Below are 13893 nucleotides of genomic sequence, written 5' to 3' on the forward strand. Positions count from 1 at the left end.
TGGTTTCCCTCAGAGAGCTCCAGCTCATCCCTCTGCTGTTTCTCTTCTCACCACTGGGGTCTGAGTTCCCCTGACTGTGGAAGTGCACTTCCTGGAAGACCTCATCTACCTGAATGGCTTTATGTTCTCAGTCTCTACGTCCCCATTTCCAACTCTAAACAAGACACAGCTCCAGAATTCCATTCCTATCTGTTGGGTCTACAGGGCTGCACAAAGATGAGGGACAGACCACCAAAGTCTATTAAACCAGAAGCAAACTCTATTCCAGTAAAAAAAAAAATTAAAAATTAAAAAAAAAAAAACAAATCTCCATAGAGCACAAAAATCTTATCAGCTAGCTGAGACCACAGCCAGAGATGGACTTGTAAGGCTATGACAATGGATGGTTTCTGAACTCCCCCTTCTTATAGCAAGAAGCAACAAGCATTAAGCATAAACAAAGGAATTTTTACAATCTTGAGGTAAAACTCAGATACAAATTGCATTTTCTTACAATTTCCATTTACAGAGATTTTCAGCTAAACTAGTGTTTGTAATTAGTCCACTGTTTTTCCCTGGGGCTCCCTGATGACGGAGCTCTTTACCAAAGCTTTTTACCAAAGCTCTGCACTCCCCTGATACTGCCAGCTTCACATAGCAGGGAAGGCTATAGAAAAATGCACAACCAAAAAGTCAGGTAGACCCATCATGTAAAACTTAACTCAGCGCACATCCATTGCTGGTCATGAGTGGCGGGGGTTATCTAAAAGCTGGACCTGAGTTTGCAGAGGCTGCTTCAGCTTTGCAGGCAGAGCTATCAGTTGTAAAGCACTGTTAACAGTTGATCCTTAAATGCTGAGAAAGCTGCTGACAGCCTGCTCCCATTCCCCTGATTACATTCTTATTTCTGGAATCTACATTTCTGTGTTCTTATTCTCAGACTCTTCACTCCAGCTCTTCCCAATGGGCGTTTCCATTTTCACCTCCACTGGAGCTTGAGTCTCACACCTTTGAAGAAAAAAAAAGAATGATTCTTCCTCCTCCTGCAGCTGTCAACTGCTCATAGCTCTTCAGTAAGGAATGGGGCCTGGAGAAGACTTCATTTACCCATGAGGGAATTTTGTCTGGATTGATTGTGTCCATCTTGTACAGTTAACCACAAATGGCGTGAGTCATGGGTGCAATGGTCACGTCAAGCCCAGCAGTTTTTACTCCACAGCTCTCCTACCCATCATTCCTGTCACATTCTTTCTGCCTCCTCTGCACATCCTTCCTGAGCCTGGGTAGCACAGGGGAAGGCACTGGGAAGGACGTCCCATTCAGGACTCAGCACCCAGTCCCTTGCTGGGATGACTGATCTGGCTGTCTTACACCATGAGATCAAAAATCTGGTAGTTGTTCAGTCTCCAAGGCTGGATGTCTCAGCAGCCCCAGTCTGGCCCTGGAGTCCTGGAGGATCCTGGAGAGCTGCTGCTCTTCAGGCTACATTTTAATCATGAAGAAGTTGGCTCTAGTACCAGTGAAGGAATGCCATGGTGTCAACAGAATAGATGAACTTGCCAGAGAGAGTGAGGGCCCAAGCGAAAAGCAGCTTCCTTCTTCCATGTTCTTTTATCTTGTGCTGCCACCAGAGAGCACTGCCCCCTTTACGATGAGTCTTTCTGCTTCAGATAACCTGATCAAGAAAATCCTTCTCAGAAAAGCCCAGAGCTTGCATTTTACTTGATTCCAGATGTGGTCAAGTTGAGAACCAAGATTATCCATCCCACTGTGGTTTGAGTGTTATGCAAAGGGTCCTGTTGAAATGGAATACTTGTTGTAAGAGTCAGTCAAGGAGTGGGAATTTTATTGTGTTTTAAGGTACGATTGTGAGGACCTGACTTTGCAAACTCTATTTTAAAGAAAGGGCTTCATCTTAAGTCATACAATGAGCAGAGGGGCCGATTTCAGCTTCAAAAATGTGCTAAGACATCAGAATTTGAACAGATACCTTGAAAATAGTCAATTAAGAAGCCAGGGAGCAGAGCCATAAAATTTAACGAAGTCCAGATGTCCCTAGGAGGCATCATGTCCTTGAACATACCTTGTCAATTATTAATGGCTCTTTGTTAGGGTCTTCACACCCAATGACCCAATTGACCAATGGTTTCAGATACTACCTTACTTTATGCCCTCCTTACCCAATCCCAAGACAACTGGACATAAACTCCCCTGATTAAGGCTTTCCCCATTTAAGAGTTCTCCCCTTCCCTGGGCTCGCCACTGCACTTCCGTCACCCACTGTGTTGGTATGGTGGAGAAGTAGTCCAAACTCAAGTTATATAATTGAAAACCTTCACGTCATTTGCATCGGGACCTGGGATTTGTGAATTTATTGGAGGACCAATAACTTGGACATAACAGGATTTAAGTAAGGTGATTAGAATTAAGTCATTAAGGTGAAAATTCCATTGGATCCTGGTGGCTTCCTAGGATAGATCAAAAAATAGTCCATGTGCACAGACACATGATCAGTAAAATCATTTTAGAAAGTTAAAAAGAAAGAAGACCAGGAGGAGAGTGTGGGAAGAGGTATTCACACAGATGTTAGGGGAGGACGCTGTGTCTGGTGATGGTGTGGTCTGAATGTGAAAAGTCTCCTATGAGCAGCTCACGTGTTTGAGCATTTGGCTTCCTGCTGGGCTGCTATTTGGTAAGATTTTGGAACCTTTAAGAGGCGGAGCCTGGTGGAGGAAGTGGGTCAGTAGGGACAGGCCTTGAGACTTTATAGCCTGGTGTCATTTCCCAATCATTTTCTCTGCTTCCTTGCTGTTGATGCTCTGTGATCAGCTGGCTTCCTGCTCCTGACACCAAGTCTCCTGTGCCACAGTGAAAATGTATCTTCAACTATAAGCCAGAACAAACCGTATTTTCTGTGAGCTTCTTTAGCACAGAGTTTTATCCTAGCAACGGTAACGGTAAGTACAGGTTGTGCTAGTGAAAATGAAAGCAACTAAGCAAAGTCGTGGGCTGCCAAGTCTTGGCCAGTTCCTTCTAAAGAAAAGGAACAGGATGCAAGAGTTGAGCAATTGTGTCTATAGAAAAGAACATGAACTTTGTCTCATGATCCCCAGGCAGACTGTAAGGGGGTGGGGCTATCCAGAGACTGTAAATCACAGTTGTTGAGTCACATTGTCAAGTGTCCTGAGGACTGACAGAACTCCAGAAGGACCACTGCAGAACATTTCTAGTGACGAGGTTGGGTTTTTTTCTCTTTATTTTTTTATTTTTTACTTTTATTGATATTTTTATTGATTGTTGAGTTCTAAATTTTTCTCTGTTCTTCTCCCTGCCTCTCCTCTCCCCTTCAACCCTCTTCCAAGGTCCCAATACTCCCAATTTACTCTAGAGATCTTGGCTTTTTCTACTTCCCATGTAGATTAGATCCATGTAAGTCTCTCTTAGGGTCCTCATTGTTGTCTAGGTCCTCTGGGATTGTAGTTTGTGGAGTGGTTTTCTTTGATTTATGTTTAAAAGCCACTAATGAGTGAGTACATGTGATAATTGTCTTTCTGGGTCTGGGTTACCTCACTCAAAATGTTGTTTTCTAGATCCATCCATTTGCCTGCAAAATTCAAGATATCATTTTTTTTCTACTGTGTAGTACTCCATTGTATAAAAGTACTACATTTCCCTTATCCATTCTTCAGTTGAGGGACATTGAGGTTGTTTCCAGGTTCTGGCTATGGTGAACAATGTTGCTATGAACATAGTTGTGTGCATGTCCTTGTGGCACGATTGAGCATCCTTTGGATATATACCCAAAAGTGGTATTACTGGGTCTTGAGGAAGGTTTTTTTTTTTTTTAATTTTCTGAGGAATCGCCACACTGACATCCAAAGGGGTTGTACCAGCTTGCATTCCCACCAGCAATACAAGAGTGTTCTCTTTCCCCCACAACCTCTCCAGCATAAGTTGTCATCAGTGTTTTTGATCTTGTCCATTCTTACAGGTGTAAGATGGAATCTCAGAGTTGTTTTCATTTGCATTTCTCTGATGACTAAGGATGTTGAGCATTTCTGTAAGTGTCTTTTAGCCATTTTTGATTCCTCTGTTGAGAGTTCTCTGTTTAGGTCTGTACTCCATTTTTTAAAATGGATTATTTGTTCTTTTGGTGACCAATTTCTTCAATTCTTTGTATATTTTTTTTTGTATATCTTTGTCCGATGTGGGGTTAGTGAAGATATTTTCCCATTCTGTAGGCTGTCATTTTGTCTTGTTGACCATGTCCTTTGCTTTACAGAAGCTTTTCAGTTTCAGGAGGTCCCATTTATTAATTGATTCAGTTCCATTGGTCCTCCTGTCTGTTCTTATGCAAATACCAGACTATATTCAGTACTAAGCTCTGTAGTAGAGTTTGAAGTCGGGGATTGTGATGCCTCCAGAAGTTCTTTTATTGTACAGGATTGTTTTGGCTATCCTGGGTTTTTGCTTTTCCATATGAAATTGAGTACTGTTCTTTCAAGGTCTGTGAAGAATTTTGCTGGGATTTTGCTGGGCATTGCATTGAAACTGTAGATTGTTTTGATAAGATTGCCATTGTTACTATGTTAATTCTACATACCCAAGAGAATGGGAGATCTTTCTACTTTCTAATTTCTCTCTTCAAAGATTTAAAGTTCTTATCAGACAAGTCTTCTACTTGTTTGGTTACTCTGAAATATTTTATCCTATTTGTGGCAATTGTGAAGGGTGATGTTTCTCTGATCTCTTTCTCAGCACATTTATCATCTGTGTACAAGAGGGCTACTGATTTTTTTAAATTAATCTTGTATCCTGCTACATTACTGAGAGTGTTTATGAGTGATAGAAGTTCCTTGGTAGAATTTTTGGTATTGCTTATATAAACTATCATATCATCCGTAAATAGTGAGAGTTTGACTTCTTCTTTTCCAATTTATATCCTCTTGGTCTCCTTTTGTTGTCTTTCTGTTCTAGCTAGGACCTCAAGGACTATATTGAATAGATATGGAGAGAGTGGACAACCTTGTCTTGTCCTGATTTCAGTGGAATCACTGGGAGTTTCTCTCCATTTAGTTTGATGTTGACTGTTGTCTTGCTGTATGTTGCCTTTATTATGTTTAGGTATATTCCTTATATTCCTGCTCTCTCCAAGACCTTTATCATGAAGGGATGTTGTACTTTATCATAAGCTTTTTCAGCATCTAATGAGATGATCATGTGGTTTTTATTTTTCTTTTTGTTTATATGGTGAATTATGTTGACAAATTTTCATATGTTGAACCATACCTGCATTTCTGATCATGGTGGATGATGGTTCTGATGTGTTCTTGGTTTCAATTTGTCAATATTTTATTTAGTATTTTTGCATCAATGTTCATGAGTGAGATTGGTCTGTAATTCTCTTTCTTAGTAATGTCTTTATGTGGTTTGGCTATCAGGGTAATTGTAGCTTCATAAAAAGAGTTTGACAATGTTCCTTCTGTTTTTAATGTGTGGAACAATTAGAGGAGTATTGGTATTATTTCTTCTTTGAAAATCTTGTAGAATTCTGAGCTCAAACCATCTGGAACTGGGTTTTTTTTTTGGTTGGGAGACTTCTGAAGACTGTTTCTATTTCTTCATAAGTTATAGGTGTGCTTAATTTGCCTATCTGGTCTTGATTTAATTTTGGTAAGTGATATTTATCCAGAAAGTTGTCCATTTCCTTTAAGTTTTCCAATTTTGTGAAGTACAGACTTTTGAAATATGATCTGATGATTCTCTGTATTTCCTTTGTGTCTGTTATGTCCCACTTTTAATTTCTGGTTTTGTTATTTTGTATATTCTCTTTGTGCCTTTTAGTTAGTTTGGATAAAGATTTCTCTATTTTGTTGATTTTCTTGGGAACCAACTCTTTGTCTCATTGATTCTTTGTATTTTCCTTGTTTCTATTTTGTTGACTTCAGCTCTCAATTTGATTATTTCCTGCTGTCTAATTCTCTTGGGTGAGTTTGCTTCTTTTTGTTCTAAAATTTTCAAATATTCTGTTAATTCACTAGTGTGGGATTTTTCCAGCTTCTTTATGTAGGATTTAGTGCTATGAACTTCCCTATTAACACTGCTTTCATTGTATCCCAAAAATTTTGGTATGTTGTGTGGTCATTTTCATTGAATTTTAAGAAGTCTTTAATTTCTTTCTTTATTTCTTCCTTGACTCATTGATGATTCATGTGAGCATTGTTTAATTTCCATGTGTTTGTGAGTTTTTTGGAATTAGTATTGCTGTTGATTTCTAGTTTTAAAGCATGATGATCTGATAAGATACATGGGGTTATTCTGTTAAAGGAGCTGCGGGCCTCTTCCCACAGCCCAGCTCCCGGCTGCCTAGCTAGCTTATGCCCTGAAATAACAACACATAAATTGTATTCTTTTAAACACTGCTTGGCCCATTATATCTAGCCTCTTCTAGGCTAACTCTCGCACCTGGACTAGCCCATTTCTAATAATGTGTGTAGCACCCCAAAGTGCGCTTACCAGGAAGATTCTAGCCTACATCCATCCTGGGTTGGAGCTTCATCGCGTCTGCCCTGCACTGGAGCGGCAGGGCATCTGACCTCACTTCCCTTCTTCCCAGCATTCTATTCTGTTTACTCAACCCACCTAAAGGCTGGCCAGTCAAATGGGCCAAGGCAGTTTCTTTATTAGCCAATGACCTTCCTCCATCATTATTCCATTTTTTTTATTATTTGTTGAGTTTTTTTGTTACTGAGTATGTGGTCAATTTTTGAGAAGGTTCCATGAGGTGCTGAGAAGAAAGTATATTCTTTTATATTTGGATGGAATATTCTATAGATGTCTGTTAAGTCCATTTGAGTCATAACATCTGTTAGTTCCCTTATTTCTCTGTCCTTTTTTTGTCTGACTGACCTGTCCAGTGGTGGAAGTGGAGTGTTGAAGTCTACCACTATTGGTGTGTGGGGTTTAATGTGTTACTTAAGCTTTAGAAGTGTTTCTTTTATATATGAGGGTGCCCTTGTATTCGGGGCATAGCTGTTCAGTATTGAGATTTCCACTTGATGGATTTTTCCTGTGACTTATATGAAATGTCCTTCTTCGTTTCTTTTGATTGATTTTAGCTTGAAGTCTATTTTGTTAGATATTAGGATAGCTATACCAGCTTGTTTCTTAGGTCCATATTATTGGAATATTTTTTCCCAATCTTTACTCTGAGATGATGTCTGTCTTTGAGTTTGAGGTGTATTTCTTTTTTTAAAAAAAAAAAAAAAACTTTATTTAACCTAATTTCATGTACATTGGTATAATGATGTCAGATTCTCTGGAACTGGAGTGACAGCTGCAAGCTGCCATGTGAGGAATTGAACCCTGGTCCTCTGGAAGAGCAGTCTGTGCTCTTAACCACTGAGCCATCCTGCCAGCCCCAGAGGTATATTTCTTGTATGTAGAAAAAGGATAGATTCTGTTTTCACAGCAAATCTGTAAGCCTGTGCCTTTTTATAGGTGAGTTGAGTCCACTTATATTAAGGGATATTTATGACCAGTGATTGCTATCTCCTGTTAATTTAGTTTTCATTGTTGGTGATGTTACTTTGTGTGGTTTTCTCTTCTTTGGGATTTGCTGCTATGAGACCATCAATTGTCTGTGATTTTGTTGATATGGCCAACTTCCTTGGGTTGGAGTTTCCCTTCTAGTGTTTTCTGTAGGGCTGAGTTTCTGGCTAGGTATTGGTTAAATCTGGTTTTAACATGGAATATCTTGTTTTGTTCTTCTATGGTGATTGACAGTTTTGCTGGGTATAGTAGTCTGGGCTAGCATCTGTGGTCCTTAATGTCTACATAACACTTCACCATGATATTTTTATTTCATTGTCTTCAATGAGAAGTCAGATGTAATTATGATAGGTCTGCCTTTATATGTTACTTGGCCTTTTTCCTTTGCTGCTTTTAATATTCTTTCTTTATTCTGTATGTTTAGTGCTTTAATTATTATGTGGTGAGGGGACTTTTTTTGATCCAATTTGTTTGGTGTTCTGTAAGCATCTTGAATCTTCATAGGCATATCTTTCTTTAGGTGGGGAAAGTTTTCTTCTATGGTTTTGTTAAATATATTTTCTGTGCTTTTGATTTGAACTTCTCCTTCTTCTATACCTATTATTCTTAGGTTTGGCCTTTTCATGGTGTCCAATATTTTCTTGATATTTTGGGGTAAGCCTTTGTTAAATTTAACATTTTCTTTAACTGATGAGTCTGTTTCATCTATTATATCGTCAGTGTTTGAGATTCTCTCTTCCATCTCTTGTATTCTGCTGTTCATGCTCACGTTTGTGATTCGTGATCATTTTCTCATGATTTCTGTCTCTATAATTCCCTCAGCTTATGTTTTTTATTATCTCTATTTCAGTTTTCAAGTCTTGGATACTTTCTTTCATATGTATAATTGATTTTTCTTGGTTTTCTTTAAAGGATTTGCTGATGTCTTTCAATTTTTTGTTTGTCTTTTCTTCGATTTCTTTAAAGGAATTTCTCATTTCCTCTTTAAGAGATTCATTCTCCTGAAGTTAATTTTTAGGTCATTTTCTTCTGCTTCATCTATATTTGGTTGTTCAAGTCTTGCAGTTGTAGGGTCTTTAGGTTTTACTAGTGTCATGTTGCTATTTGTGGTGTTGCATGTGTTCTTACCTTTTCTACTCATCTTTTCCTCTAATAGGTGTGGTTTGGGCTATCTGTGATTCTGTTGATTAATCTTCTAGGTGCCAGTGAATCCAAGGCTCAGATGGTTGTTCCTTATGGTACAGTTAGTGCCACAGTTCATGGAGGTCCCTTAGCACTCCCAGGTTTTACTCTGTTCCCTTGGAGTTGTCTCAGGCCTGCTCTAGCCTAGGTTTTTGGCTCAGACCTGTTTCTGTAAATATCCCTGGTCTGGATCCATTCCTGCAGAGGTCCCTGGCTTGGGATTGGTCCTGTAAAGGACTCTGGCTTCAGTCTACTCCCTCAGAGTTCAGAGTTCCCTGGCTTGGGTGTGCTCAGATGCAGAGGACCTGGCTCAGGCTTACTCCATCAGAAATCCCAGCTCACCCTTGGACGTGCAGAGGTTTTGGGATCCTGTCTGTTCTCTTTAATGTCCCAGACCAACACCCAGACCTGATGGAGGAAGGTTATTGGTTAAGTAATAAAGAAACTACTTGGCCTCATAGGTTAAAACATAGGTGGGAGGAATAAACAGAACAGAATGCTGGGAGGAAGAGGAAGTGAGCTCAAAGAGACGCCATGCCCTGCTCCCAGGCAGACACACGCGATGAAGCTCTGACCCAGGATGGACGTAGGCTAGAATCTTCCCAGTAAGACTGACGCTCACAGATTATTAGAGATAGGTTGGTCGGGATATCAGAATTAGCCAGTAAGGGCTAGAGCTAAAGGGCCAAGCAGTGTTTAAATGAATACAATTTGTGTGTTATTATTTCAGGGCATAAGCTAGCCAGGCAGCTCGGGTGCTGGGGACGCAGCCCAGCCGCTCCTATTACAACACGGACCCACAGAGGTCCTGGCTCAGGCCTAGTTCATTGGAGGTCCTAGACTCATGCCCAGACCCACAGGGGTCCCGGCTTAGGTCTACTCTCTCGGAGGTTGCAAATTCACATCCAGACCCTCAGCAGTCTCTGGCTCTGGCTCACTCACTCAGCAGTTGCTTCCTTGTACCTATTCCTGTGGAGTTTATTGTCTCAGGTCTGCTCTGGCCCAGGTTTCTGGCTCAGTCCTGATCCACAAAATGTCCCTGGACTGTATCCGTTCCTGTTCCCATGGAGCTTGCTTTCTCAGGGCCACTCCAGCCTAGGTAGCTGGTTCAGTTCCACTCCTGTGGGATTTGTTGCCTCAGACCTACTTTGGCCTAGGTTACCTGCTTTGCAAAGGTCAGCTCATAAGAGTTGCTTGCCTCTACTTACCACGAGGGTTGCAGGGGAGCGAGCTGAACTCACTGGGCTTGTGGCAACCCCCTCTATCATTGAGCTGTCTCTCTAGCCCTGAGACACACACTTTATAATAAAAATATCACAGACACCAATCATCCGCTTTCCTTTCTCCACTAGAAATGGCCACCCAGGGAGAAGCCTTTGAGGAGAGGATTTGTGAATTCGATGATGAATCGGCCTCCGAGTTATCTGCTCTTCTGGGTGTGGATGCACTTCAGGTCTTAAAAAGACAACAAGAAGAAGACCATAAATTACGAATGAAAATGAAGAAAGGTTTTAACCCACAGATGCGCAATGAAGCCAAACGATTAAAGACTTTCGTGACCTATGACACATTCAGAACATGGACGCCACAGGAGATGGCAGCCGCTGGGTTTTACCATACTGGGGTGAAGCTTGGGGTTCAGTGCTTCTGCTGTAGCTTAATCCTCTTTTGCACCAGACTCAGGAATCTTCCCATAGAAAGCCACAAGAAATTGCATCCGGACTGTGCGTTCCTTTTGGGCAAAGATGTTGGGAACATTGGCAAGTATGACATAAGGGTGAGGAGTCCAGAGAAGCTGAGGGGCGGCAAAGCAAGGTACCAAGAAGAGGAGGCCAGACTGGAGTCCTTTGAAAACTGGCCGTTCTACGCCCATGGGACATCGCCACGTGTGCTCTCAGCAGCTGGCTTCGTCTTTACAGGTAACTGGATTCCATTGTGTGGTGTGTTCCTGTAAAATATAAAGTTTAGTTTCCTTTTTTTTAAAAAAAAATATGTACTTATGTGAGGGGGTGGGGGATCTTCACTTGTGAGTGCAGGGGTCCATAGGGTCCAGAGAAGAACATCAGACCCTCGGCAAGAGTGAATTCCAGTGGTTGTGAACTGTCTGAAGTGGGTGCAGGGAACCCAGCTCAAGTCCCCTGCCAGAGCCCTCTTAACCACTGAGCCATCTCTCCATCCCTTCATTCCTCTTCTTCCTCTTCTCCTTCCCCCTCCTCCTCTGCTCTTCCTCTACCTCTCCGACTACTCTTGCTCCTTCCCATCCTCCTCTTCTTCCACTACCTCTTGTTAATCAGTCCTTATTTGTTAATTGTGGCAGAGGAGATCTGGTTAATTAAACATCCACTTTAATAGTTTTCCTCTCTCTTTAACTTACTTTTCGTGTAGCACTATTATCTTGCCAAATATGTGTAAAACACAAGGATCTTTTCTGTAAATGCGGGCCTGGGAAACTATGAACCTGAAGTTGGGGGTGTAGCTCATTACAAGAGGGCTAACTTAGCCATTGCTTAGTGCCAGCAATTGAAAACAAAGCTAAATAGACTGCAGAAAACCTTAGTTCAATTCATAAGGTGCTGAAAATGGACCATGAGATAGACCAGTCCCACTGTCCTCTAGTTTCACGAATACTATTAATTGTGTATTTCCTTGATTTATTTCATTACTTTAGTTTTGGAAGGGTGCTCTTTGTACTTGTTTAACCCCCATCCAGAGGCAAGCTGCCTTTGACAACACTGCACTTTGAAATGCCTTAGCCACATACGCAGGTGTTAGGAGAGATGTGGATAACTATTATAGCAGGGTCTGTGGTGTGCTGGGGACCCACTCATATAAGCTGTGCATGGATTGAGCACTAATTCTAATTCGACTAATTTGCCCTTCCCACATTTCATAGGTGACTCTACTGATGTTCAAAGAACTAGAGAAATGTACCTCCATTTCCATAGAAACAATGCAGCAAACGTGACCCTTAGGCCTTCTAATGGCATCATTTTAGCAAATCCTAGCATCTCCATCCCTTTGGTCCTGAAGGCTAAAGAGTAGCTTCTGTCTGCGAAGCCATTGTGTGAGGGTGGTGGATATGGAGGAAGGCCATACTGGGAGACAGAGGTCCAGAGCTCAGACGGGGTCATTTAGGGCAGTGGGATTGTGGACAGGGATTCAGCCAAAGAGGTCACAGAAGAATAGGCATGCTGGGGTCTGTCTGTTCTGCTACAATATGATCAGCTCCAAGGTCGCACCTGGTGCCATTGCTGGCCAGTCAGAACACATCACTGCATTGTAGGTAAAAGGGACACCGTGCAGTGTTTCTCCTGCGCTGGATGCTTGGGAAACTGGGAAGAAGGAGACGATCCTTGGAAGGAGCATGCCAAGTGGTTCCCCAAGTAAGCAAACACTTCATTTGTATTTTCTGACTTTATTTTTGATTTGTTTGTTTGTTTGTTTTTAGCAAGAGGAGCCTGGAGAGAAAAGACCAACATTGTTGGAGTACCACATGAGTTCTGATATTTCTCTTATCCAACATGGGATCATCCCAGAATTTTCAAACAAGGAAGATCTGCTCACATAGTGAAAACTTTAAAGCACATGAACTTAAATGGCTCTTTCTCTTTTATACTGTTTTTGCTTTGTCAGTTTTTACTTTTTATACTTTCTGTGTAGTGTGTTGGTATATGTAAAGTGTGTTTATGTGTGTGGTGTGTTGGTATGTAGTGTATGGATGTATATTCGTCCATGCCTGTGGGGAGGTCAGTGTTGGTATAGGTTCCTGCCCTCCATCATTCTCTGCCTTATATTTTGAGATAGGCAACCTGGGATCCACCTGACTCCATTCCTCCAGGGTTAGGGTTGGAGACATGGTGGACTGGGCTCTGAATTTACAGAGTCAACACAGATTCAATACCACACTTTTGTGGTTATGCTGAGGTATTTTACCTACCAAGGCATCTTTCCAGGTCCAGCATTTTGTTTTTAATTATTCAGGGGACTGTGTGTATGTACAAGTTAGTACAGGTACCCATGGAGGCCAGAGGTGTCCGAACCTTAGAGCTGCAGTTCCAGGTGGCCATAAGAAGTGGGTGCTGGGTGCTGAACTCACGTCTCTGCAAGTATGAAGTGCATGCTCTCCATTCCCTTCCAGCCGTTACTAAATGTTTGGTTTTGTTTCTACCCAAACAGGGTTTCTCTGTATAGTCCTGACTGTCCTGTATCTCACTCTGTAGACCAGGAAGGCCTCAAATTCACAGAGATCCGCCTGCTTCAGTCTCCTGAGTGCTGGGATTAAAGGCATGTGCCACCATCGCCTGGCTAAATGTTGTTTTATTGTCCCCAATATTATAATATGTTTCATCAAGTAGCAGTTTCATGATTTCCCTTAACTAACAAATGAGTGAATTGCAAAGGGGTGGAAATGGTAATAATAAGTAATAAATAAATAAAGGAAAATAATAACACTGTTTAGATATTGCAAGTGGTTTCATTTACTGCAGAACATACACGAAGAAAACACTAGCTGGACAAGGTGGCACACACCTGTAATCCCAGCATGACCAGGGTAGAGGCGATAGAATCAGGAGTTCAAGGCCATTTTCTGGTTTAAAAAAAATGACAGGTAAGACCAGATGCCTAGGTGACCACACAGCAGCGCCAAAAGAGGGAAAACAGGTGTATTTTATTTCAGAGATTCGGAGTATTTGTAATTACAGTGATCGTTCACCCTACTTAGGGAAGGAACATATTTTAGTTATTTTTCATAATGTGTTCAGTGGTGGTTTTTTGTGTCTATTGTTTTTGATTGTGCAACATACAGGTTCATTCCTGTACCTAGTTTCCAGACTTTCATCATGTTATCTCGCAAAGTAGAGAGCATCTGCCCCAGCCTGCTCGAATCAAATTTCACCTGTGTCTTTCCTGCCATCTGCTCGGAATAGTGATGATAAGGTTATGTCAAAGCACATTCCAGCTAATGCATGGTTCCATTTGTTATTCTTTTAGTATATGCCTTTAAATCATGACTAATAAAGAGAAAAGAACCACAGTGTCATTATTCCCAAAAAGATGAGCTTTAATACCTAAGCTATTAAATATCTTAGTCAGTGTTCACAGGCTCTGCTTCTTCCAGCCCTTGGGATTCTTTACATTGTGTGTGTGTGTGTGTGTGTGTGTGTGTGTGTGTGTGTGTGT

At 41.3% G+C, this 13893-nt stretch overlaps 1 protein-coding gene across 1 annotated transcript in view; it reads left to right on the forward strand.

Moving 5' to 3' along the window:
* The first annotated feature begins 2868 nt into the window (after nt 1–2868).
* Naip (NLR family apoptosis inhibitory protein) overlaps nt 2869–13893 on the forward strand; it is a 48870-nt gene continuing 37845 nt past the window's right edge. The window contains exons 1-3 of the mRNA XM_005356419.2: nt 2869–2936; nt 10065–10631; nt 11996–12095. Coding sequence (XP_005356476.1) covers nt 10067–10631; nt 11996–12095 — 665 coding nt within the window. The 5' untranslated portion in view covers nt 2869–2936; nt 10065–10066. The remainder of the gene's footprint in view (nt 2937–10064; nt 10632–11995; nt 12096–13893) is intronic.

This window comes from Microtus ochrogaster, chromosome 19 (genome assembly GCF_000317375.1).
Source record: "Microtus ochrogaster isolate Prairie Vole_2 chromosome 19, MicOch1.0, whole genome shotgun sequence".
Taxonomy (NCBI): domain Eukaryota; kingdom Metazoa; phylum Chordata; class Mammalia; order Rodentia; family Cricetidae; genus Microtus; species Microtus ochrogaster.